This window comes from Festucalex cinctus, chromosome 1 (genome assembly GCF_051991245.1).
Source record: "Festucalex cinctus isolate MCC-2025b chromosome 1, RoL_Fcin_1.0, whole genome shotgun sequence".
Taxonomy (NCBI): domain Eukaryota; kingdom Metazoa; phylum Chordata; class Actinopteri; order Syngnathiformes; family Syngnathidae; genus Festucalex; species Festucalex cinctus.
Window position 1 is genome coordinate 5,358,245 of NC_135411.1, and position 27,492 is coordinate 5,385,736.

General features: G+C 41.4%; 2 protein-coding genes and 2 long non-coding RNA genes across 8 annotated transcripts in view; 3 read left to right on the forward strand and 1 right to left on the reverse strand.

Annotated features, from left to right (window-relative positions):
• LOC144013547 (uncharacterized) overlaps positions 1 to 27,492 on the forward strand; it is a 219,659-nt gene that overhangs the window by 38,921 nt on the left and 153,246 nt on the right. The gene's annotated exons all lie outside the window — the stretch shown is intronic.
• Positions 2,759 to 5,334, forward strand: LOC144013559 (uncharacterized). Its single transcript, XR_013282284.1, has 2 exons — positions 2,759 to 4,932; positions 5,210 to 5,334. It is a non-coding gene; the product is annotated as an uncharacterized LOC144013559 (long non-coding RNA).
• Positions 4,824 to 6,985, reverse strand: LOC144013563 (uncharacterized). The gene is made up of 3 exons (XR_013282285.1): positions 6,583 to 6,985; positions 6,129 to 6,215; positions 4,824 to 6,047 (listed from the first exon to the last, which is right to left on the reverse strand). It is a non-coding gene; the product is annotated as an uncharacterized LOC144013563 (long non-coding RNA).
• On the forward strand, positions 13,988 to 18,663 carry LOC144013536 (uncharacterized). 2 transcript variants are annotated; one of them, XM_077512550.1, is made up of 6 exons: positions 13,988 to 14,226; positions 14,371 to 14,985; positions 15,986 to 16,102; positions 16,445 to 16,564; positions 16,653 to 16,756; positions 16,992 to 17,019. In XM_077512550.1, the coding sequence occupies exons 1-5, from the start codon at positions 14,143 to 14,145 to the stop codon at positions 16,743 to 16,745; spliced, it is 1,029 nt and encodes a 342-aa protein (XP_077368676.1). In that variant the 5' UTR covers positions 13,988 to 14,142; the 3' UTR covers positions 16,746 to 16,756; positions 16,992 to 17,019. The 2 variants fall into 2 exon arrangements, with proteins under 2 accessions (XP_077368676.1, XP_077368668.1); XM_077512542.1 differs by having other exon boundaries at positions 13,990 to 14,226; positions 16,445 to 16,756; positions 16,992 to 18,663.

Sequence of the window (27,492 nt, forward strand, 5' to 3'; positions counted from 1 at the left end):
CCCCTTGATGGAGCCTTGCGCCCCCGTGGGGGGGCCCGCCCCACTATTTGAGAAGCAGTGAAACAATTAGTGGCGTTAAAGGAACTTGAAATGGACTCAAAATTAACGCACTATTTTTGACACCTGTAGTAAAAACGAATACTAAAAAGCTGACCCTTAAAGACTGAACAACACCCACAGTTATCGAGTCATTTGCATGAAGTCTAACTGTATTTATAGTAAATAAATACACTAATGTATTGAGCAGGTTAATAATACTCCTGCAAGTAAAAAAAAAAAAAAATCAATTCTTAAATTACCTTCCAACTTTTCAACTATGTTAACTCACACTGAATGTATTTTATTTATTTATTGAGGAGCTTTTCATAAACTATTTACATTTGGAAACGTGGACAGCCGGGTTGCCAGGTAGGACATTCCTCAACCCCCTTCCACACGCTCCTTCAACCCCCCTCAAGCACTCAGGAAACTTCTTGGCCCCAAGTAAACAAACGTTGGAATGATGGCAGATGCTTATCGACACACGCACAATGGCGCAGAAGCCGAACGCAAACAAACCAAAAAAAAAAAAAAGCAGACGAGGGCAAGTCGACACACGTCTTAACGTCCTCCGCGTCCTGACAAATCGCCGCTTCCTGAAGCGGGATCAACGGAAGACCAATCAGCGAATTGGGAATATCAAGACAGCAACAAAATTGGACATATACGTTGAGACATGAAAACGGACATTTTTGATAGCTTGGACCGAGTGTAAATGTAGGTGGCTTCATTTGCAGTCTTCTAACTACACAAAAAAAGCAAAAGCAAATCACTGTGGTGACATCATCTTCCGCAAATTCTGTTTCAAAGGTCTTAAAGCCACGTGTAATACAAACAAACTATGAACTGGTCATGAAGTTTAATTGTCAGATATTTTAGCAAAACAGAAGATAGTTCACTAGCTTTGCTCCTGAGTTTTTTTTGTAATCATTTTTAAACGGGTTAATGATGCATAAAAATTAAGGGTGTTCCGATCAGGTTTTTTTTTTTTCGTTGCTACTGATTCCAATAACAATCGCATTTTTTCAGATTCTTTCGAGGTGCTAACAATTATTTTAGCAAGAAATTAATCTGGAAAAATATTTTTTTTTTTTCGATTTGATGAGTCAGATTTAAGAAGAAAAAAAACATTCCATCCAAATTTCTATCCTTTATTGTGGGAATGCTGAAAAGCATTCCCACATTATTATTACAGGCACATTTTATTCTCCACACTTTTTTTAATTTGCAAAAACTCCCACATAATACATCCGATTTACACTGTTCAAATTTCAACTTGCTTCAAAAATTCACGCCATCTTGGGTATATATCATCTGATTCCACATAACTTACAGTACTCGCACAATTTAACGTTAAAGCTCAACTTTTCCCCCTTCATTTTCAATGGGACTAACATTAAACCTTTTCCAAGTCCCACTTTCCACGCCCACTTCCATACATACAATTTCTCATCATTACCAGCTCTCTGCCGCTGCTCAGCAAATCTCGCTTGGGAAATGTTTTATTAGCATTCAGCATTCCCATGCAACTTCTGCACAAATTGCACTTTGTCTAGTTACACAAAGTAGTGCAAATTGACACACATATTTTGGTCTGTGATGACAGAAAATAAGGAAAAATGTTGATAATTGTTTTCCCCGAGTGAAAACGGATGACTTACTTGGACCAAACACAAAAATACTGATGTTTCAATAAGAATATTTATTGTTGAGAGGTATGTAAGACTCTTACAGGGGATGAGACGCTTTTAAGGAGACTTTCTATTGTGATCGTTTTTTGTGATTGAAAAATGTAAGGCACTAATCGACATATGCCGATCACATACTTTTCCATGGAAATCGGCCGATCACGATTGGATGCCGTGCGATCAAAGCGCCATTAGTGAAAATAACAAATGGCGCATGGACAGACCTATAGGTCGCTTGCACATGTCGTCACTTCCGCCTCGGATTTCTCGTAGTCGCCATGCTGGGTGGCCTCCATTTACGTAGCGATTCGGTCTAACACGTATCTATCACGTTTGTTTTCTGCGTTTAAAATGGTACATTGTTGCTGCATCGTTGGCTGTTCGAACAAAGCCAAGGGGGAAAATGGTCGGTCTTTTTTCCGAATTCCGAAAATAATTAGGAACCAGGGCCTGGAGACAGAGGAGTGCGGACTCCGGAGGGAAGTCGTTACTTTGGGCTCGTGTGTGCAGCGATCACTTTGTGAGCGGTAAGCTTGTTTACCTTTATTTAATGCATGAGGATTAATAACGTTTCGACCGCCCATATATGGGCAAGTTGCTTATGTTTTGGATTCATGAGCAAGCAAGTTCGGTAGTACAAGCTGGCTAGCGGACGTTAGCCGAAAGCTAACATCGAACATTTTCACCCAAGTAGTGCCAGTGCAAAGTGTTTACTGCTGAAATTGGATTGATTAGTCTTGGGCTTTTAATGCCGATAACATGTTTTTTGGTGGCAAAATGTGAACTTGGAAAAAAGAGACAGAAGGGGGTGATGCAAGAAAACAGACCCCCGGTAGCCTACACATCATGCTAAAGAACTTATTCACGGCCACCCTACTGCGGCAAAATAACCAGTCTTTCCATATTTTATTTGTTTATATATTTGTTTATTTTAACAGGTCGCCCTGCGCCCGTTTTTCTGTCCAATCATCCCGACTGGGCTCCAACATTAAAGTTGGGTCCCAAGTTACAACATCTATTAGAGATCGACCGATAATCGGTCGGGCCGATAATCGGGGCCGATATTTGACATATTGGTACATATCGGTATCGGTCTGTTTTATTAATCTGACGGCCGATATGAGCGATCCATTTAAAACTCCGTCTTTTCGCTTCGAATGCAGCCCAGAGCGTCTCTGTCTGTTATGGAGTCCAACTCCAGCAATGTAACGCCCATAGCAGCATTTGATTGGTTAGCCGTGCAAGAGCCAGAACCAATCAGTAAGTGTATGCCGTGTATCACAGTAGCCGGTCACACACGCACCCACGGACACGACACAACGCGACAGACACATGCTTCGAAGGTAAGTTAAAAGAGAAGAGACTCCGCCGATCGTTTCACCATGATAAGCTAAACACATTGAATTATGTTGTGTATTAAATGCACTATATGAATGGAGCTGCATTGCCTTGCATTGAATCCCCGCTAGCTAACAGTGGTGTGTTCAGCTTAGCATGTAGGCTAACACCCAGTAGCTAATTCGCTACTTGAACTACTCGGGGAGGGAATCACACACATTTTCACTTAATTAAGTAAATAATGTTTGTTAGAAAGGTTCCAAATATTAACAGTTGTCATTATGATATTGTCTAGTTCCATGTTAAGAGTAGAGTAACGTCATTATATTTACCTCTCGTGACGCACACGTTGCATTCTGGGTCAGTCCACTACTTGTTGCATAGCGGTTATTATGCAGTGAGATGCCACAATGACACTAAATAGCGTTTAGTTACTTTATATTGTGTTTATTTGTCGCACTGGTTTGCCATTGTGTGCCTTAAGCTTCGACGTCGATTTGATTGACAGCTCGTTGTGCACCTCGTTAAAGTCCGCTCCGTAACAAATTAAGTGTCTCAAACACCGTTTAACTACACGAACGTGTTCTCTTCCGTATGTTTGGCATTAGTAGAGAAGTGCACTAAAGTATAGTGTGCTTATTTGCTCGTTTTGTCTCTCTTTTCACGTCATGTCTGCCGTCATTTGGGACATTATCCTCTCAATGGATGCCACTAATATGTAACATCTACGGCCGTACACGGCTGCAATTAATGTTCAGTGATGCATCATACTTTGAATAATGAGCTCATGTTTGGTGTGTTGTATAACTTTCTCGTGTGTTAGTAACTATTCATGTGGACAGCTAAGATAGTGCTTGTTAATGTGAATTAGCAATGTTGCAGCCCAGTTATTACTTAGACAAGTACATCTGTGCCATTAAGTGATACAGTACAGTACAGTAGTGAGAGAATAGTGTGCCCATATACACACACGTGTCTATAAGTGTAAAACACATTAAACAGCAGAAACTGGCAGCGTTCCACCGCAACAATGTCTGTTTAACCAAGTTATTCTTACTATTATTATAACCAAGTTATTTTACTCAACCTTTTTCTGCGTTGATTGGGGCATCCTAAGTGGCAGTAAACTACATGATGAAGTGTCTTTTGACAGTTCTCTTGTAGAGAGGAGTAGCATGATATTGCTGTTCTCGATTTAAGATCCTCAGCTTATCAAAACTGTCTATATGGTAACAATAACAATAATCATAATAAGGTCTACAAGAACTGTATGGTGTTCAGGGATGAATAGTTTTTCTCATGGAATTTTTTTTATTTATTTTTGCTGTAGTAATAAGTAATGCCACAGCTGATGCACATTTTGAATGACAGGGTTCCTCCTATTACTTCAAAATATAAAAATATAACATTTATAGAATAAAACTACAAGTATCCCAAATGCTATAAAAGGTAATGTCACATTGGCCCCCACATTTAACTCCCCCCGCCACCACCGTCTTATTGCAGATAGAAGGATGTAAAATGAAAAGTGTAGTGTGAGAATCCATTGTAAAGAACGGTTAGGGTTTGCATTATTCAAAAATTTGGTGCCAACATTTTAACTTTTACTGCAAATGAATATCGGCTTCAAATATCGGTTATCTGCCTCCTTGACTATCGATAATCGGAATCGGTATCGGCCCTGAAAAAAGCATATCGGTCGATCTCTAACATCTATGTCTCAGCCCAGTCGGTGCCAAGATATGAACGTGCACAGGAGAGACAAGCAAAGAAAAGACGACTCGAAGTGGCAGAGATTGTTGCAGTTATGCAGCCAGATAGCTCCAGTAACCTGTACCCTCAAGTACTGCTGACATCATTGACTCTGGTATGCCACTCAGAATTCATTACATGATATATTGTATGCATGAGTGAATGTATGTGTTTATGTTTGTGTGTGTACACGCACCTTATATTTTAGAGACATTTGGAAGTGTTTATAGAAATAAGTATTTGCCTGTAGCAATGTTCATACATTAAAAAATGCAACAAAATGTGTACATTTCTTTTACACTGACAAAAAAACTATACTACTTTACTATATTAAACCTATTACTGGTACCGTATTTTTTTGTGATTTTTTTTTTCTTTATTTTTTTCTTTAGGGATCTCATGCCACACCGACTTGATTGCCAATGACATGATGGTAACGAAGGCGAGCATCAAAGCATTGGAGGAGGACAACATGCGACTGTTTGTTTGGCGCTAATAAAGGCATCGTTTATACAAATTCTATTGTTGGGTTTGTTTACAAAGCTATACATAATACAAATGACAGGATTTGACTCAATGTGCAATATGGTCCCTCTTAAAGTAATGGCATAAATCTCTATTATTTCTAAAAGCACAAAAATGAAGTGAATAATGATTAGATGTAGTAATTTCAGGGTTAAAAATTGAACTGTTAATTAATGTAGTTTATTTTAGCACAGGTGCCTACCATCCTGAGATGACGGTATGATGTAATGTTGATGGGGTACGCAATGACTTTCATTATGCTATGTACAGAGGAAAAAGTTGCTCTCTTTTAAATTTTTTTAATGTAAGACAAGTACCAGTACTGTGTTACAGTTTTCCCAATAATCCTTGTTTCACACTTGTCACAAAACCACTGTCCTTTTGGCAGTCTAGATTGGCACACTTCAAGTGATATCATTTGATTTTACAATCTGCTGCAGCACAAAAAACTACTTTATTCCGCATCTTTGAAGTACATGAGCAAGTGGTAGGTGACAGCGGCTGAGCAGGAACACTGGAAGTCCACTGCTGATCTAGTAAATGCTCTCCCGAGCAGTTCAGGTAAGGAGGGGATTTTGGGAAAAAAAAACTCTGGCTTTTCCAGCTGGCCAAAACGAGCGTTCTGGGTGGACTCGCTCAATCACACTTTGTCCACACCACAAAGCCGCAGAAGTCCCGTCCAGTTAAACTCATCTGTGCCTGAATCTGAAAATATTACAAACATTGTAATGAAAATATGAAACATAGAATTAAATAAGAAACTACAAAAAGTAAAGCCATACATACCTGGTAATACTATTGGTGTTGTCGTGACAAGTGATGGGAATTGTTGCCATCTGGCACCAGACAGAAATTGGGTGTTGTGACAGCCTCCTTAACCGTGAGATCATAAGAAAAGCTGTCAGTATGCTCAGTAGTTACCATGAACACGTTTTATTGTACTGGAAACTGAAACTAAAAATACGTCCTCTGAGAGTGGTTAACCTTAACCATTTAGAATAAGTTGATTAAGTAACATGTAACTAGTGAAAGGGTAGCATTAAATTTAATTAAGCCACGGGGAGGCTGTGCAGTTACTTTTTATTCTTATACGCTCTGCCATATTTGCCTGTTATAAAATTGTTAGAAAAACCACATCAGGTAAACCTAGCTGTGCATGTAAACACAATGATAACAGGAAGCCTGAGAACAAATCAACATTTTTGTGTGCAGAATTACCAACACCATGTGGTTTACTTACGTGCAACAGCAACAGTTTCTTCTGATGCGATGTTAAAGTTTACACTCTGTATCCACCCGCTTACAAAATAATTGTAAGCCTCCAGGGATTTGTTGGCGTGTTATGGAGCATGTTGTCAACACGAGGTAGTGAAAGATGTCCAGAGATGTCACATTTGGCCAGCAAGCTTTCTCCGTCAAAAAAAAAAATCGCCCTTGGTCAGGACGTAATTAGGATCAATCCCGCCACACAGAGACACCTTCTGCCTGTATCGTTGTTTTTGATCTTCCGGTAAATCGTGAAAATACTGCGAAAATTACATCAGGTTGATAAGCTCTACCGTGTAACTCGCGAGTGTACCTTGTGAACCGGTGGACACCCAATATGGCGCCCGAAGGAAAAACTCCCATGATGCATTACGATGTGCAAGCGGCCTATAGCATCTGTTAGGTTCTGAGGTTGGATCCCAAAAGCACAGGCACAAATAAGAGTTTTAACACTTTATTCGCATAACATCAAAAGGCGCGGAACTAACTTGACTTAAACCAGAAACAAAGAGAAGGCATCGAGGAAGAGAGAAGAAAGTGGCCATCTGGACAGAGTAATAATCCAACAAACACACACATTTCTCAGACAGCTTATATAGACAGTGAATCGATCTGATTGATTGCGGCTAGACATGTGGGTAACAGGACTGACATGGAATTATCTGATTGGTTGTTGACCAGATAAAGAGATTAAATACTCTTGACATCACATAGCTCCTGACATCACATAGTTTAAGACAAGTTGAAACTAGATGCTGGTTACATCAGTTCAAAACAGACACTTGACCCAAACATAACCCTTGCATGACCTAAACATAACCCTGTCATGATCCAGTCATGACAGCATCAATTTTTGAAAATTATTACATTGCTCATATTTGGACAAACAGTTCCACTCATAGATTGTCACTGTATTTTTGGATCAATCAAGAAAAACTGGATAATCTCCGGCGGATAGCTGTTGGCCTTTTTCAATGAACCAAAGGTTCAGGACATCAGAGAACATCCTTCAATCCAGCCTCCATATACGTAACAAAGATTGGACATCCGAGGACCAAGAGTTTGTTGCTTCACGCTTGTGATGATGAACAACACGGCGCTTCCACCCCTCCTCTCGCCTTCCGTCCAGGAGTTTAGTCTGCACCTCCTCTCCAGCGCCAGGCCGGGCAGACACCCAGATCCCGCTGATTAAGTGGGATACAGGAAGCCAGCATGTAAACAGCTGGGGGAAGACAAGCCGGTTGGCAGGCTGCTTGCTTGCTTTCTGCCGACTGATTGGCTGGCTGACTGACTGACTGACTGCTTTTATGGCCCATTGAAGCCATCCTGTCCCTGCACTTGAAAGTCAGGGAAGAAAAAATGAGGAGAATCTGATCTTTGTCTTCTCAGTGTTGGAAATTCCTTCAGTCAGAAGGTGAATGAATGCGTCCCGCCAAGCTATCCAGACAGTGGAGTTTTATTTAGGCATGAGGGACCCGGTGGGCAGCTTGCTTCCGGAAGCAATTGGAGGCCACACACAGAAGTAGAAGTGTGCAAGAAAAAAAAAAAACATCTTCACACATACAGGAAATACTAAACCGCAAGTCCCTACATAGCAGCAGATCTGAATTTAACCGCAAGGGCCCTTGACCACAAATTGCCGGACATGCAAACATTCAGCTAATGAAGACAAGCGTTCAGTTAACAAGTCAAATATTTACTTCCCGAGCTTGAACCACAAGTACGGCTGGGGACGCTAAATGCTGGGCACGCCCAGAATCGTTCGGGGAATTTGGGTATTAAATTCCGGCATAAACTACCCGAGATGGAAAGTCAGAGGCCACGATTGGAGAGCACAGAATATAAGACTTGACTGGTTTGGTAATTGGTACAAGTCAAACTCATCAAGCTGATGATGTGCCAGCTATCAGCGGAATCTGAATGCTAATGCTAATGCTAAATTGTAAGGTAAAATGCGTTGCCCTTTACTTAACACGGACCCCCCCAATAGTTACTCCTTCCCGTTCTTGGCATGACAAGCAACATCAACCAGATTGTTGGATCAAAAGCCGATCAGTGAACTACGACATTGGACTACATATTGACTTATTCGCACAATTTAATCGTAATCACAAAACATTGGACAAAAAGAGTCAAACATCTATCCATCCATCCATCCATCCATATTCTTCCGCTTATCCGAGGTTGGGTCGCGGGGGCAGCAGCTTTAGCAGACCCAGACTTCCCTCTCCCCAGCCACTTCAACCAGCTCCGCCGGCGGGATCCCAAGGCGTTCCCTGGCCAGCCGAGAGACATAGACTCTCCAGCGTGTCCTGGGTCGTCCTCGGGGCCTCCCGCCGGTGGGACATGCCCGGAACACCTCCCCAGGGAGGCGTCCAGGAAGCATCCGAACCAGATGCCCGAGCCACCTCAGCTGGCTCCTCTCAATGTGGAGGAGCATCGGCTTGACTCGGAGTCCCTGGCGGATGACCGAGCTTCTCACACTATCTCTAAGGGAGAGCCCGGACACCCTGCGGAAGAAACTCATTTTGGCCGCTTGTATCCGGGATCTCGTTCTTTCGGTCACGACCCACAGCTCGTGACAATAGGTGAGGGTCGGAACGTAGATCGACCGGTAAATCGAGAGCTTTGCCTTTCGGCTCAGCTATTTCTTCATCACGACGGACCGATACAGCGTCCGCATCACTGCAGACGCTGCACTGATCCGCCTGTCGATCTCCCACTCCATCCTGCCCTCACTTGTGAACAAGACCCCAAGATACTTAAACTCCTCCACTTGGGGCAGGATCTCATCCCCCGACCCGGAGAGGACACGCCACCCTTTTCCGACTGAGGACCATGGTCTCGGATTTGGAGGTGCTGATCCCAACCGTCAAACATACGGTACTCCAAAGTGATTGTTAAATCTCTTAGTCTTTGTCTGATCTATTCTCGCCATTGAAAATCTGTAACGACCTTATTCGTACATTGGCGAAGTTTGAGGTAAAATTTACCTTAAGAGTAGTATGGTCTTGTTACTATTTAGTAGGTTTTGCAAGACAAACAACCGTGAAAAATATAAAACTGACTTCATTTTTTTTAAACATCGTCTGTCTGATGATGTGCTTCGATCATGGATTCTTGGTTCACCGACAGACACTTGTTCATACGATAACACAACGCCAACCCGCTTGCGAAGGCCAACTTCAAACTAAAAACCTCCCAAAGAAAGACATGGACCTCAACGCAAATGTTTTAGTAGGATTTTATTTTTGAAGCTATCCCCCGCACATGTTGGGGCATGTTCCTGTCATCAAATATTGTGTTTGACTTAACTTGTCTCCTGTAGCATATGGCCGTACGCCGTACTGCTACACATTGTTACAGCAGTGTCGCAAAGTACCGAAAAAGCGGAACGAATGTACACGTGTGAAAGTTAAAAGATAAAAATAAAAGTCTTGGCACTCACAGTCGTGTCGCACTCACGTTCTTGGACATAACATCTCCACAACTGCGTTAGCGGCTAGTGGCTAGCAACGAGTTCTGTTGAGCAACTTTTCCAAGGCTGAATCTACACCAGGGGTCTCCAAGTTCGATCCTCGAGAACCTGTTTTCCATGTTTCTCTCCACTAACACACCTGATTCATGATCGGGATCGTTATCAGGCTTCGGCAAAGCTTGCTGATAGGCTGATCATTAGATTCAGCTGTGCTGAAGGACAGAGACATGGAAAGCAGGCTGGATAGTGGCTCTCGAGGACCAAACTTGGAGACCCTTGATCGACACACTTCGTTTCGATGCTGACAGCCCTACTAAGTTGAAGTTCCCGATCCGTGTTTAACAAACCAGGCTGATATAGAAAGCGATGATTTAGCAGGCGAAAACGTTACTGTGATTCTGACGTCACTGCGCCCGTAGCCCAAAATCTCATTTAGGACTATTTCTAGACGGGAACAGGACAATTCAGTTTGCTGCTATTTACAGTGTAAATTGAAGCAAAACTAAACTTGTGCTCACTTTAACACTGACAATAAAACAGATTTATATATTTAATCCTTTGTAAACACGAGATGTGCTCCAGTTGTGACATCAGAGCCAAGATGATAAATACTGTTGTCGTTTACTCTCCAAACACAAACACACCTGTGGTACACAAATTCACCGCATCGATGAATCACAACACTTGGCTGTAAATCCCGCTTGAATCGGTTGCTTGTTTTGTTAGTGGTCGCGCGTCAGCGAGCTCCGTCAGTCAGACGCTCATTGCTAGCTAACGCCTCTCGGTGTTTTCCCATCAAGTGCGGACATTCAGTATTTGCTTGTTTATCGCCGCAAAACGTCTTGATTTGTTGTGTTACACAAACCGAAACTTGGCACCATCACCGATCAAGGGTAGTTGCCCTGTTTTTGTCCCTATTTCCCTTGCTCTGGAGTCAGTTTCTAGTCCAGTCTCTTCCAGGGCCGTCTCGCTGGCCTAGAGACAACCTGATTGCGGCAACGTTTTCATGATGTCTCCTGGACAGGAGCCGCACCACAAGGGAGTTGCGATACATTCTTACACGTTGGATTTACTCAGAGACCTTTTGGAGGTCTCGGGGTGTATTCAGACCAGAAAAGTCCTTTAGTCCGCTTGGTTGGTCCGGACCAAAAACGGACTTTATTTTTTTTTAGTTTGGTGCGGTTCATATTCACACATTTTAGCACAATATTCACACCTCCAAAGGTCGGTCTCGGTCCGCTTGTTGAGTCCGCACCAGGATTCGTTTGTGTGTGTTCAGGCCTGCACAAAACGTCCGCACCAACGTGGGAAACGAACTCTGGTTCATTTAAAGCGGACCAAAGATTGCAGGTCTGAATACACCCTCGGACACATCTTGGAGATGTTGCGGAGATGAATTCTCTTGACGACTGGGGAAATGAATCCGTGTATCATTCGCTCAGTCGTTTTTCCAAACAAAACGGGAAGTACAAAAAAGAACAATTTTGTTTCTCAATATTCATTCCAAAAACCAAAATGAATGAAATGAAAATGAAAAATGCATCGTTTTCCGATTTCGTGTACAAATTGAAGATGGCAATCACGGACAACGAGCGATTTGGACGTTTCATCCAGTTTGGATTTTTTTTTCACTTGACGCAAGTTGTGTGACCCGGAAGCGATTTTGTTGTTTGACCTGACTTGTTGCTGGACTTTGACAGTGGTCATGTCTTCTGGCCTCAGAGTTACCCTCTTAACCGCGCTGAAGACCACATAATCACCATCCATCCATTCATCCATCCATCCATTTTCTTGACCGCTTATTCCTCACAAGGGTTGCGGGGGGTGCTGGCGCCTATCTCAGATGGCTCTGGGCAGTAGGCGGGGGACACTCTGGACTGGTCGCCAGCCAATCGCAGGGCACACAGAGACGAACAACCATCCACACTCACAAGCACACCTAGCGACAATTCGGAGCGCCCAATTAACCTGCCATGCATGTCTTTGGAATGTGGGAGGAGACCGGAGTACCCGGAGAAGACCCACGCGGGCACGGGGAGAACATGCAAACTCCACCCAGGAAGGCCGGAGCCTGGACTCGAACCGGAGTCCTCAGAACTGGGAGGCGGACGTGCTAACCACTCGATCACCGTGCCGCCACCACATAATCACCCATGTTTGGAATTCGTAGTGCACACTCACTGATCTGTATATATTACTGGATAGCCGACACCCCATACACGCCCATGCAAACCATTGAAGCCACAGGGTGGCCATCTTACCACTCCCATCTCGCGAGCAGATATGTATATGTACAGATTAGACATATGCAGCTCGTACGCTCTTATATAGGGCCGGGGGTGGTAATTATTTTTTTTAACAAGAGGACGGTCTGCGTTGCTTTGAAGACCCCCTTTTTCTTTTAGCGCTTATCCAATAATATATACAGATCAGTGCAAGACCATGAGTTAGATTAAAACAAATAAAGAAAATTGCTTCCGGGTCACGCAACTTGCGTCAAGTTCAAATATCCAAACTGGATGAAACGGCCCAAATGTTTCCCATTTTCCATTTTTGCACAAAATCGGAACTCACTCCCTTTTTTTTTAATCCACCATGCTCGTTGGATGTTGTTTATCACAGCAAGAACGGAGATGAGTTGCTCGCCAGGCTAAAGAATGAATTTATAGGTTTCAGGTTTTGTTTTGTTGTCACTCAATTATTTTGTGAGAGGGGAAAAAAGGACATTTTATAAAGTACTGCCTCTGAAAGCAACACCACAGAGAGCGAGAGACAGATGCGTAATTCCCTGTTAACGTAAGACTAACGTGTCATACGATCATCTAAACAAAGCCGCATAAGTTTTTCTTTGCAATGTTACGCTCAAGTGAGAAAATCCTCACGCTTGACGTCAATTCTGCTGCACGCCAAATCAAGCCGGACCACCCAATGAGTGCAAAAAGTGTCAGCATAGGCTACTGCACCCGAATGGTGCACGACATTTGATACTGAATCCATCCATATATTCTTGTATGTATGCATCCCACGTGGCACTGTTACTGCTTCATGTTTCATTTGAGATTTTTGGTTTCAGATGCTATTAAAAAAAAAAAAAAAAAAGTCGTGATAGGCCGATCCTTTTTTTTTTTTCCAGAGCCGATTATTAGTCGTCAAGGAGGCCGATAACCGATATTTTAAGCCGATAGTCATTTGCAGTAAAAGATTAAATAATAGCATAAAAAATTCTTTTTATTTTTTATTTTTTATTTTTAAACATATAAAGAATAGACAGCTTTTTTAAAATTAAAAATGTTAACAGAAATTGTATAAATTGTAGGGAACTTCCAGGGTCACAGCATGTGTTAAGCTAAATTCAAAACTAAGCAAGTAAATAAATAAATAAACACATAGTTTTCTACCTTAAATAAAGTTTTCCAAAATTTCAACATAATTTCTAAATTAATTTTTTTTAATGTAAATTAATACGTGTTGGGACTTCCCAGTGTTTGCAGGGAATAAATAAATAATTAAATAAATACTTTTTTTGTGTGCAAAATTTTAACATAATTTCTAAATTTATTTTTTAAATTATTATTATTTTTTGTATTTAAATTAATAAGTGTTGGGACTTCCCAGTGTTTGCAGGGAATAAATAATTAATTAAATAAATACTTTTTTTTGGGCAAAATTTCAACATAATTTCTAAATTTAAATTGTTTTTAATCAGTATTTTATTTTATTTATTTATTTTTATAAATAGTGTTGGGACTTCCCTACGGAGCCCCTAAAGTGACATGGGAGAAAAAAAAATAAATTAAATGTTTCTCGTCCGGACGAGAAACTTTCTCGTCCGGACAAGAAACTTTCTCGTTCGGACGAGAAACTTTCTCGTCCGGACAAGAAAAGTTTCTCGTCCGGACAAGAAAAGTTTCTCGTCCGGACAAGAAAAGTTTCTCGTCCGGACAAGAAAAGTTTCTCGTCCGGACGAGAAACATCACCTGCGAGCGGGAACTAGGAGAGCTAGCTTGTGGCGGCGAACGGTAGACCACTGTTCAACTTGCTTCCAGTGCAGACTCAATGTCAGCAGAAGAGGACTTTGAATCTTTCCTTAGAACAAGGAATATACCGAATAGTGTCATCGACCAACTAAAAGAAGAAAAGGTAAGGATGATTGTTAACTTTTTGTCACATGAATAGACCCCATATGCTGCACGCTTAATTTGCGTCTTTACTTGCTTTTGTTTTTGTAGCCGCATGCTAGCCTCAAATGCTTCGCATATTTTAAGTTGGCATTTCTAATTACAGATCGACATTAACGTCATATGTGTTATGACGGATGATGAGTTGGGACAGTATGTCACGAGATATGGAGACCGACTTGCTATCAGAGCATTTTGTCGTCGGAGAACCGTGACGAACGAACGTTCGGGAGGAATTCAGACTGCTAAATCTGCGCTCATGCAGAACATCAGAGAAAGGCTTGGTATTGAACGGGAAAATGCTGTCGACCGAGGAGGAGCACGCGGTGCTGGAAATAAAAGTGCAGCCAAAGTCACCCGGCGAGTTGAGATGGGATGGCTACACTTTCAGAACGGCTCTTTTCATCAAATAAGAGCAAGAGGTGGAGGTGGAACACGGCACTTGGCAGTTGACAAATCGGTGACCATGGCTGAGATGCTGGAGACAGGAAAAGGATTGTTTTTTCCAAATGGACATTCGTCAAAAGGACCGATTGAAGACTTTCACTTCGGTGTTCGTGATTATAGCCACAATGTTGTGTCCCTTGACGTTACAGTGGGCCAGCTGTATGAGGAACGTAAAATGGGAATGCTGCGCGTTTACATGACCTCCAAGGCAAAAACAATACTCCTCTCGGATGTATCATCTGACATCGAGACCCCAGACGAGCAGCCACAGAAGGTAATGCTATTTTATATTCTGTGACGTGAGTGGTGTAAATACATAGACTACTGTACTGCAGAAATTGCATTCATAAACAAGATGACTTGTTTGAAAACTGGGACCGGAGATTGTTGTGGAGTAGCATACCTCAAATGAACCCCACCACCCTCATCTTCCTCCTTATTGACAAAGGCACTGCGTACGGTCACAACTATACAGGTGTTAGTCAGAAAATTAGAATATCCTTAAAAAGTTGAATAATTTCTGTAATTCCATTGAAAAAATCAAACTTTCATAGATTATAGCTTCAGGGCCCACAACTTAAGTGATTTCAAGTATTTATTTGTTTATTATTATTTATTTATTTTTTACATTATTTGGGCTTCCAGCTCATAAAACACTAAAACATGTCAAAATTTGAATAATGTGAAGGAATTACCATGCACACTTCCCAATGTTTTGTATGGGGGAAAAAAAGATGGATCGATGGATGGATCCATCTTTTTTTTCCCCCCATGCAAAATACTGGGAAGTATGCATGGTGATTTCTTCCCATCATTCTAATTTTTTGATGTCCTGTTTTATTGGTTTTATGAGCTGGAAGCCCTAATAATGTAAAAATAAAAAAATAAATACTTGAAATCACTTAAGTTGTGGGCCCTGAAGCTATAATCTATGAAAGTTTGACTTTTTCAATAGAAATACAGAAATTAGAGGAAGTCAACCCAAAAATATTCTTTACAATAATATTTTCGATGAAGCTCCACTAGTCTAAACATGGTATTCTGGTTAATATTGTGTTTTTGGAATATAAATTAAGCAGTAAAATCTACTAATTTTTATCCATTTCAGGGGGCGGCCATTTTGCCATCACAGTTACTCAGTGCTCAGTTAATGACCAATTACAGCTCCCCTGTTTTCTGAAGCTGACCTGTGATTGGTCATTGGTCTGTGATGTCATTTTCAGTCGACAGCAAATGATAAAATGGCATTTATGTATTTTCTACTGACTATGCAGAGACGATCCTTGAGGAAGCGGAGTCAGAGACATCAGCACAGGAGGACAAGAATTAATCAAGTGGATAACCCAGAGAGGTCCTCTGATTTGGATCCAGCACCAAGTAGCTCAATGCAGGTAAACTATGAAATAGTCTACAGTCTATGCAGTGTATGGAAATTGCCAAAATGCTTGAACAATATTTTTAAACACAAACAAATTGATCACAGGTTACTTTCCTGTTGTGACATTTAGGTAACATCTACATTGCGACACCGCTGTGGTATTGAGCCCTAAGCTCAAGAACTTATTGCATGCCTTTGCGATATGCATATTGCAAGAGCCAATATCGCGATATCATATTTTTTCGATATATTGTGCAGCCCTAGTAAAAATTCACATCCCTGGTCAGATGATCCATTGAAAAGACAAGGTAATAACTATGTGTTTATTTTATTTTTTTGCGTCAATCACCAACAGAGAGGAGAACTAATGGACCGATCAAGACCAGCATCTCTTGAGATGAGTGACACAGAAGAAGCCCTACATCCTCCGTCTTCCGATGAGCTTGGCCAATTAACAGACAGGCATGGACCTGAGGTTGACCATTTTATCCCTGTATCAAATGAAGATGCTGTCCAGGTCTTTGGTGACATTTTGGAAATACCTTTTGCCCATGCCATTGAAGCATCGCTTGAGGATGATGAAGTACAATTTGGACCGATTAGTGGCGATGATGACGACCAAGACTCCACTATCCCATGGAATGCATCTGAGTTAAACAGTATGCAGGTATTGTTGCTTAAGATTTAGAACTAAGTTCCAACTGGATGCTAAAAAAAATGCTTACCTATTCATTGTTTTTCTATAAAATTTACAAAGACCGTTATAATCTTTTAAATCCTGTTTTCATCTAAAGCAGATGTTTGTAAATACAGCTTTAGTGATTGTTAAAGTTGTTGAAAAATATTTTGTTCCCTTTTAATCAACTAATCAGTTATCAATTTTCTTTTGAAATATCTTGCAGTACTCTACACCAAATGATGAACCTGTACCTGTATCCTCAAGGAGCGTTGCAACATCACCAGATTTCACTAAAGAACAGCTCCTTGTAAAATTAAGACGTGTAAACATAGTGGATGATGTCCTTCATGTCTTCATGGAACCAAATATACTGAATGTTAATTTAAAAATGGAGTTCACAAATGAGAAAGCTGTAGACAGCGACGGTGTGTCTAGAGAGGCATACTCCGCATTCTGGGAGCATTTCTTGGAACTGTGTGAGGGGGAAGATGAACGAGTACCCAGACTAAGGGCAGACTATTGTGAAAAGAAATGGCAAGCTCTTGGAAGAGTGTGGTTAAAAGGATACCTGGACCACAAAATCCTACCAATCAGACTGTCACCAGCTTTTGTCCTTGCCTGCTGTCACGGACTTAGTTCAGTGGATGAAGAACTCTTGATGGTTTCATTTGCCAAATTTCTTTCAGAGAATGAGCGTGCATCACTTGAAAAAGCATTTCAGGGTGACATTGATGAAACAGTTACGGAAGACTTACTAGACATCTTCTCAAGGATGGGATCTCACTGCCTGCCCTCGCACGACAACTTACGGGCTGCCACTCTAACAATTGCACACAAGGCACTTCTTCAAGAGCCAAAGTTCATAATTGACTGTTTCCATTCCAGTATTGCCAATGCTATGCCACTACTCATAACAAAAGACAACATAATGGAGCTTTATGAGTCCAAGAAGCCAACAAACAAGAAAGTGGCCCTGATGATAAAGCCATCAACTGAAACACTCGGTCCACAAGAGCAGACATCACTGAACCACCTACTAAGGTATGTGAGAAACATTGACCAAAGAAAACTGGAGATATTCTTGCGCTTCTGCACCGGATCCACTGTGCTGTGCAAGGACAAAATCGAAGTGACTTTTAATCAACTGTGTGGTTTAAGTCGAAGGCCTGTAGCACACACATGTGGATCAGTTCTCGAGTTACCTTGCACCTACAGCTCATACCCCGAGTTTCGTCAAGAGTTTGACAATGTCCTGTCTGGTGATTGCTTTACAATGGATATTTTGTAGCAAGTGCAGGGGCTGCATATTGTATAAGATTGTTATGGCATTTCACTGAAACAGTTTATTTCAAATATGACCAAAAATGTTTTGTTATGTCACTGTTGATGTTTTTTGCTGCATGTAATTTGCAATTTTCTCAGGTTCAAGAGATTGTAGAAGTTTTACAAAAGGTGATGTGCAATTCATCCAAGCACCATTTGCACATTTTGTGTGTTTGTTTTTTTTTAATCGATCATTTAAGGCAATTGATAAGTTGATTCAACATCAACTAGTTAAAAAAATATCTGCTTAAAGGCGTATACTAGTGAATTGTTTCATATGTTATTCATGGCTGTTTTTGCTGAAGCCTCATAGTGTTAGTCTAATAGCATAAAAGCCAAAGTCATTTTCAAATGTCTCAAATTGTCTCAATCCAATCTTTATAGTACATCATGGATTAAATAATAAAGAAACTGCACAAACAAAGCAAAATGCAAATTAATTCACATATTGGTAATTTTTTTTCTTACTGAAAAAATGTCTTAGTAAATTATGCTATTAGGCTAACAATATGTTAAAAATGCTAGTAGTTTCTAGCAACAGTATTTCTGAATAAAGATTCAATTTCTCCTTTCATGGACTGGTTTATTGAACTTTGTTAGGGGTTTGTTCATTTCCCATATATGATCAATGTAAAGCCAAGCATTGATGATAATGTTATACGTACTGTTTATGCTATACAACAAATTGAAATGTAAATTGAAACAATTGAGCCGTACCATTTGTGATCTACACACGAGCTAAAGTATGTACGTTTTTTGATAAGTTATAATAAGCGTGGATATGGGAATAATCCGTTCAAAGTTACAATCTGAGTTTCTACAGAATTTATCTGAAAAATTACAATTGCAGTAAGTATCCAATGGTGGACTGTGAAACGTTCATTTTTAGAAGTGTTCAAATGTAAATCCATCTCAAATTACAGAGCAGATGTTATCTCACGCCTCAAATGCAGGTACAGATCCAATGCTTCATAGGCATCAGATGGATTGTGAATCTGTGACTCCACCATTAAAATATTGCAGATGTTGTATATTTCTATGTCACATGGCACCGCTGGGCGAAATGTGCATCGACTCCAACACAACTGTACATCAGCTCTGTCCACTGAGGAAATGCAGTCATAACTTGAATAGAGTTCTGGGAACATGTACATGATTTGTGGCCGACCACTGGGTACCCTTTCGTTCTTCGATGGTCTGATGATGTGTGCATCCCACACATGGATGGTCTCATCTAGTTCGTCCTGGGGGGAAAGAAAAAAATAGTAGGCAATGTTAGACAGTAACATAAAAACTTAATATTCATGTGGTTGTGTGTCATAGTTTTGGTTAGTTCTCTTGAAATAAATCATGTTAAATGTTTTTGATGACGATACATTCAAATTGCATGAATGTATCAAAGAGCAGCAAATAGGAATGTGAGGCCAGTGACACATCATCACCATGAACAGCTCCAGACCTCACTGATCAATTACAAATGGTGTGCTGCAAGTAGGCTACAATATGGGTCTCCGGGTGGCGGAGTAGTTACCGTCACTTGCCTACGGTGCAAGTTGGTGTGAGTTCGTTTCCCCCACCTTGGAGACCATGTACGAGTGTGAAAACAAAGCATAAAAAAAGTAGGCTACAATATATTGCTGACTACATTCGATGCACCCTTTAACTGCGGAATGAAGTCAAATTTATTGAAGTGACAGTATTTGCATCTGATATTAATACAGAAAACCGCTTTGAACGGCACATGCAATGCTCAGTCATAAATTGGCCACTTGGGCAGGATCCGGGGTGGGGAGGAGACCTCACTTCATTTGCGTATGTGGATCCTTATACACCTAAAATGTAAACATTATGTTTTTGTTGTTGTTATGACTTATTAATAGTAGATCACAGATGTCCTGATTTTATTATAATCTGATATTGATACCCGTTCCCGGCATCAGGTGCCGTTTCATTACACAGCAGGCATGTGCGGTGCGGCTAGGCCAATACTGTCCTCTGCCTATACTACATATGCAATATATAATTTAAAAAAAAAAAAAAAAAAACCGTTTTTCATGCTTTATCATTGTATTCCAATTAACAATTATATACGATATTTACTGTTTTTGAGCCGATGTTGACAATTGAACATTAAAACTATGGCTTACCTGAATGATGCCCATGAAGCAGAACTGAATCAGATTTCGATCCATATATGATCCATCGAACAAACCACGGTCCTTCAGATCAGTGAAGAGAGAGATGTAAAATTCCATTGATTGCCTTCTGAGAAAGCCCCACCAACTCTCGATGCGCTGATTAGCTGTGCTTGCGCCTTCGATGTAGCATTCAACGCTGGAGCCGTCGTGAATGTTGCGATGGAGAAATCGTTGAAAGTCTCGGACTTTAACATTCTCTGTGCCCCGATCTCCTCTGACAATTCTTGGACAACCACTTAATCTGTGGATTGCCTCCATGTAGTAGCCTCCAACAATTTTTGGGTCACTGTTGGTGGTGAACGCATTCATCCATATGATTTTGCGGGAAAATCCGTCAATGCAGCCGTTAATGCATATTCCAAATGGTTTTAGCTTATCGTATGAGTCAAAGTGCCAAATGTAATTTGGTCCTATTGCGAAATAGTTCCGGCGATGGAGCCGTCTCCTTCTTCTTAGCGCAACACCTCTTGGGTCAAGTTCTTGAATAATTAGGCGCACCTGTTCTTTTTTTACGCGTAATCCATTCTCCTTGCATTTAGTATACACCCATCGATATCCGCAGAGCTGCCCAGATGTTTGTAAAAGTCCATGAATAAAATTAACCACATGATCCAAAAATGAATATTCCTTGCGCCGCAGCAGACCACACGACTTCAAAATTCGTTTTAAATGTCTCTCAGACACAACATAATGGTGCCGACTTGCAAGTAACGCAGCAATGTCCTTATAATAAAGTCCCAGGTGAAAATAGAACCTGACTAGGTCCTGTGCTATCATTTTCACACATGAACACAAACTGATATGTAGTTAGTATAACGTCTCCCACACGAGTATGCTGGTTTCTCGTCCGGACGAGAAAAGTTTCTCGTCCGGACGAGAAACTTTTCTTGTCCGGACGAGAAAGTTTCTTGTCCGGACAAGAAACTTTTCTTGTCCGGACGAGAAAGTTTCTTGTCCGGACGAGAAAGTTTCTCGTCCGGACAAGAAAGTTTCTCGTCCGGACGAGAAACTTTTAATTTATTTTTTTTTCTCCCATGTCACTTTAGGGGCTCCGTACTTCCCAGTGTCAGCAGTGACAAATGTATGCAAAATTAAATATCTAATTTTGGGTTTTCGTCAGGGTTCAAAAAGATCTTCGCAGACAGTAAAAAATTGTCTGAATATGTTTGAAATGTCTTTGCAACTAGTAAAATCCTAATGAAAACGCAAAATTTGCTACATTTGCAAGCAATCAACTGCTAGGCGAGATTCCAGCTTTTTCGACTTTTAGATTCGTCAGAAGGCCGATGCCGATATTTGTCAACATGAGACAGTCAAAGATTCCCAGCCCTAATTCCGAATAATGTAATCCATCCATTTTCTGAACCGCTTGCTCCTCACAAGGGTCACAGGGGGTGCTGGAGCCTATCCCAGCTGAGTATGGGCAGTAGGCGGGGTACACCCCGAACTGGTTGCCAGCCAATCGCAGGGCTGAATAATGTAATTTCTAGGGGTGTGAATTGCCTAGTACCTGACGATTCGATTCGTATCGCGATTCACAGGTCACGATTCGATTCGATACCGATTAATCCCGATACGAATTTTATAAGTCGCTTGTTGCGATTTTTTTCATTCAAATTTAGAAAATACTAATCAGTAAACTTGTACAGTGTAAGATTTGTATGAAAATGTATTATTTATTCTTCTGAAACTTCAGTCTTATACAGGTTGTAATCTGTTTCATGTTTGAACAGCATTAAAATAAAATATTAAGGTTTAATGTTCCGTTCATATAACATTCTTCCATGCTTAAGGTGTGAACCCTAACGCGAAGTAAGACGTTTTGTTGAATATTTTTCCAGTAAAAATGGAAGTTTAACAATCGATTCAGCCGCCTATTGAATCGATTCGAGAATTGCACGATGTAGTATCGCGATATATTGCCGAATCGATTATTATTTTTTTTAACACCCATAGTAATTTCCATGAAAATCTGAAATGTGGGTAAATCTCCGATTTTATTTCCAGGCCATATTGGTTGTTTGTGTCGTGACTTGGCAACAAATGAGCTGATGTTACCGGGCAGGAAGGACGGACCGACGGCCCCTTAAACCGCTTGCCATCCCCTCCTCTTCCTCTTCCTCCCTCGGCGGTGAAAGCATCTCTTGAGCGGGCGGCAGCTGTTCGCATTTCCTGCGTATTGGGTGTCGAGCGGGCGGACTGGGGCCGCTTTCGCCGGGCTTCCCGCTCTTTTTGCTTGGGCGCTAATATGGGGAAATGACAGAAATGCGGGGACGCGCGTACACATTAACACACGTACATTCGCGCGCACCCCTTCACACACAAACGCATGCACACACACAATATTGCATACACAAACGCACACGCATTCACACACGCCTAAGCGCAATTTTGAAGCAGCTGCTGTTGCCGCTCAAGTGACGCGTCAATCACTTTTTTTTGCACCTCTGTTTGCGTTCGTATCTTGCGTCGGTCAGCTATAAGGAGTGATTTGATTACTAGTGAATGCGTGAGTGTCAGCACAGTGACCGTCAGCTGCGGCCATATTGGATTATAGATTGGGTTTCAGCGCGTAAAAAGACCCCCCCCCCCCCCCCCCCCAACCATGAGGCTAGTTTAGCACGACGGCTAACAACGCCAACTTTGGGTAAAAATATCAACAGGCCATCATCCCTCGTTCGCGTTAACGTTGCCTGGCGGAGCGTCCGCTGTAAGCTTGTTTTAGTGCATTTTCAGAAGCTAATGAAATTTTAAATCAATGGTTTCGGATTTCAGACCTTATATCGACATTATTATTATTATTATTATTAGTAGTAGTAGCAGTAGTAGCAGCAGTAGCAGCAGTAGTAATTTTAGTAGTAGTAGTAGTAGTAGTAGTAATTTTAGTAGTAGTAGTAGAAGTAATTTTAGTAGTAGAAGTAATTTTAGTAGTAGTAGTAATTTTAGTAGTAGTAGTAGTAGTAATTTTAGTAGTAGTAGTAGTAATTTTAGTAATAGTAGTAGTAGTAATTTTAGTAATAGTAGTAGTAATTTTAGTAGTAATTTTAGTAGTAATTTTAGTAGTAGTAGTAGTAGTAGTAATTTTAGTAGTAGTAGTAGTAGTAATTTTAGTAGTAGTAGTAATTTTAGTAGTAGTAGTAGTTGTAGTAGTAGTAGTAGTAGTACTTTTAGTAGCAGTAGTTGTAGTAGTAGTAGTAGTAGTAATTTTAGTAGTAGTAGTAATTTTAGTAGTAGTAGTAATTTTAGGAGTAGTAATTTTAGTAGTAGTAGTAGTAATTTTAGTAGTAGTAGTAGTAATTTTAGTAGTAGTAGTAGTAATTTTAGTAGTCATTTTAGTAGTAGTAGTAGTAGTAATTTTATTTGATTTTTTAACTCATTCCCAAACAGCCATTTTGACTGAAGCAACCCCCTTTTGCTCCCGGCTGTTTTACTGGATTTTGACTGATTTTGCAAGGCCCATAGAATATTGTGTTCTATTGCTATAAAAACAGGCAACCTACCAAAAGAAAGATTAGAGTCTCTTCTTTCATCAGGAAAAAAAAAAGGATATTGCTATCCATTTCCGTTTTGCAGCAATTAGCATTAGAATATAGCTAAGTTTAATCAGTATTCACAAATCGGTTTAAAACAGTGGGAAAAGAGGTTGTTTCAACATTTTTTTTTTCCAGACTGCGAATCGAACCGCACCGAGTGCGTTTGGAAGCGGACCGAGACCACCTCAAAAAAGCGGGTCTCGGTCCGCACCAGAATTCGTTTTGTCTGTATTCAGACCAGCACAAAAGATCCGGACCGGCGTGGGAAACGAACTCTGGTCCGTTTAAAGCGGACCAAACAGCGCAAGTGTGAATGCACCTTAACTCGCCGTGGAAATGTGAAATCATGAAAAATATGGGAATTATGGTCATGTGAATCATGGGGCAGGTTGAATGTGGTTGAGAAACACGAGCGTGATGATTAAGCAGCTTGCACGTCTCTTGGACTTCCTGAGGATTAGGCCTGGCATTCATACGCTGGCAGAGGATGACTCATGACATCCTCCGCAGGACACTAATGTTCCTCCACACCTTCTCCTCCTCGCCATTCATCAGCCGGGTATGTAAACACGCGCAACCGGCGAGAGAGCGAGCGAGCGAGCTTCCTCCTCCGTGCCGGACATAAAGCAGGCGGGCGGTTTATCTGAGGTGTCCCCTTGCCGTCACAACAACTTGCTTGTTATCTCCGACCAGCACACCGAGTTTGCACAGGCTGCCGACGCTTTCCTTTGGAACAAACGTGATAACAAATTGTGGATAAAATACACCTTTGAAATGGAGCGTATTATGGAAAAATTAAATTAGGAACTCGTATCGATTCTAATTTCCTCAATCGATTTGATTTTGATTCACAAGAGTCCAGTTCGAGTCGATTTCGAAGTTTCCCAGTTCGATTCACTTCAGTTCAATCCGATATCGATTGATTATGGAACATGATTTAAAAACTCCAAAAATATTCAATTCCAATGTCAATTTTGTGGAGGTAGTAACTGGTTAAATGATTCAGTTTATGAATGAATGTGTTATACCGTATTTTTCGGATTATACGTTGCTCCGGATTATAAATCGAACCAGCCAAAAAATGCATAATTAACTCATTCACTCGCCGCCATTTTCACATTTCGCAATCCCGTTCGCTCCCGGCTGTTTCACTGGATTTTGACTGATTTTGCAAGGCCCACAGAATATTGTGTTCTATTGCTATAAAAGCCTGGAATCTACCAAAAGAAAGATTAAAGTCTCTTCTTTCATCAGGAAAAAAAAAGTATGTTTCTATCTGTTTCCATTTTGCAGCAATTAGCATTAGAAGAGAGCTAAGTTTCATCAGGTTTCACAAATCTATTTAAAATTGTAAGTAATTGAGCTTATTTCCTACATGGCCCTGGTTGATCTCCTTTGCTCTGCTGCCACCTGCTGGCCGTTTGTGTAATTACCATTTCTGCAACCGTTCTTTGCAGTTGAGAGGATGCATCAAAGCCTTCTGTATGCTCTAACATAAAAAAATACAAATAAAAAAAACGTTTAAATACGTCTTTGGGACACTTAGAACATAAAAAAAAAACACATTTATACGTTATTGGGAGCAAGATGCCACAGGATGGCAGCGAAGCAGTACATGAAGCTCAACCGAAGCTGTGCCCATTGTTGGCTTGTCGCGACTCAAACACGTTTCTCTCGCCACGATCCATCCCCGTTAAAAAGTTTCTCGGCAAATAACGCACGATGATTTCCATGTGGAGGTTAACCCTATTTGTTTTGGGCCGTGCCACGTGCGGTCGAAACTTGACCCTGGAACTCATTATTTCTATTTCCGTGACTTTACGAGGGAAATCCAAACAAATGCGGAGGTGAGCTCAACTTTAAACCCGACTTTCAAAAGTGTGTCCCTCTCAGCCTGACGGATCCATATTTGAGATCCTTCTGATTTGCACGTAATGTTGGGCCTAAAGGCCAGAAAGTCTTTCATAATGTCATAAGTGCAGCGTTTCAACGCCCCGCTGACATTTACGCAAGCCTAGCGTGTCCCGAGGCCCGTTGGCATGACGACAGCGGCGGCCCGGCCCGCATAATGACTAGCTGGAGTTTTTTGGGGCCGGGCCGGGCTTGCGGTTGGCGAGGCCCCCCGAGCGGCGCTGCCAGCTGCCCTCTCGCCGTCGCCGAGCGGGGTGGGGGTTGCCAAACGGCAACCCTGCTCCAACGCAAATGGAGCGTGACGCTGCTGCGTGGGGGCCATCCATCTCCGGGCGGCGGCGGCGGCGGCGGCCGGGACCAGATGAGCTGTCACGAGCAACCGCCGCATGTCTCTGGATCGTCGTCAGGTTGCCGCCCGCTTTAAGACGCGCTCGCTAAAAGTGTCGGCGGCAAATTGGTTTAAAAATACCCACGGTGAACTTCTGAGGCCTTAAACACTGGCTGTCAGGACGCATTTGAGGTTTTTGCTTTCAACAACACATTCAGCCTGGGGGAGAAGTGATGGAATTTTACTAATAAATACGTGGATACATTTGTAGGTTTTCTACTAGATTATATTGTCTATCCAGTTTTGGACAAGGGAACAATTTCATGTAATATTTTCAGTTTTGTGCAGCTTACCAATGACAAGATTCAAAACATCAACTTGCAACCTCTGGTGTCAGGGTCTGAATTTTTATTTATTTATTTTTTGCTAATCTGTACCCACAGTTTAGTAATCTGTACCGACAGTTTAACAATCTATACCCACAGTTTAGTAAACCGTACCCACGGTTTAGCACTTCTGTTGCGTTATGTAATACGCATGCGCAAGCAACGTTCGCGTGGTTGCTTGACAGAGGTATTAGCAGCGAACGGCTGTTTTTTTTTTTTTTTTTTTTTTTTTTTTTTTTTTTTAAAATCTTAAACTGTAGAATAGTTTTGGCAGCTTAACGATGCATTCGGATGAATGGATGACGGAACGATGAAGTTTCTTTAGCCAAATATGGCGTATTAATTGCATTTCAACAGCCTTCAGGCTAAACACGGAAGTAAAAGAAAGCAAGAAGAAAAGTGTTCGAGCGCCACACAGTGGCACAAGCGCAACATTACACATCAACCGAAAGATGAAAAGAAGCAGCCGTTCGCCGCTAACACTGCTGTCAAGCAACCACTCGAACGTAACGTGCGCATGCGTATTACATAACGCCACAGAAGAGCTAAACGGTGGGTGCGGTTTACTATAGATTAGCAAAAAATAAAAAATAAAAATTCAGACCCTGACACCAGAGGTGCTCCGTAGAATGACATGCGTCAATGCAGAAAACTGAATTTTGAATCTGACAATCCTGCCCTTGCCGGCCACCGCCGTCCCGAAGACCATATTCTTATGTTTTGTGTACTTTCGCGGATGCTAATTTACATACAACAACACCACAAACACTTACAACATGCTGTTTTTTTTTTTTATTACCTTTAAACGGATGTATCGTAGTCATTTCGTCTCGCTCGACCTCAATGTCCATCAAGTTTGGCAGTTTGTCCCGAAATGGCCGCTGTACGACGTTGCGTTGGTCCACACGGAGGTGCTCCAAAAAGAGTTCACCGGTTCGACGTGCAGCTGGCGGGCTTGACGGTCCACATTTACCGCTTGAACCGGCGACGCTAACTTTGCTAACACTTTCCAGTAGCTTGCGAGTTAGTTGGTGAATCCAGCAGG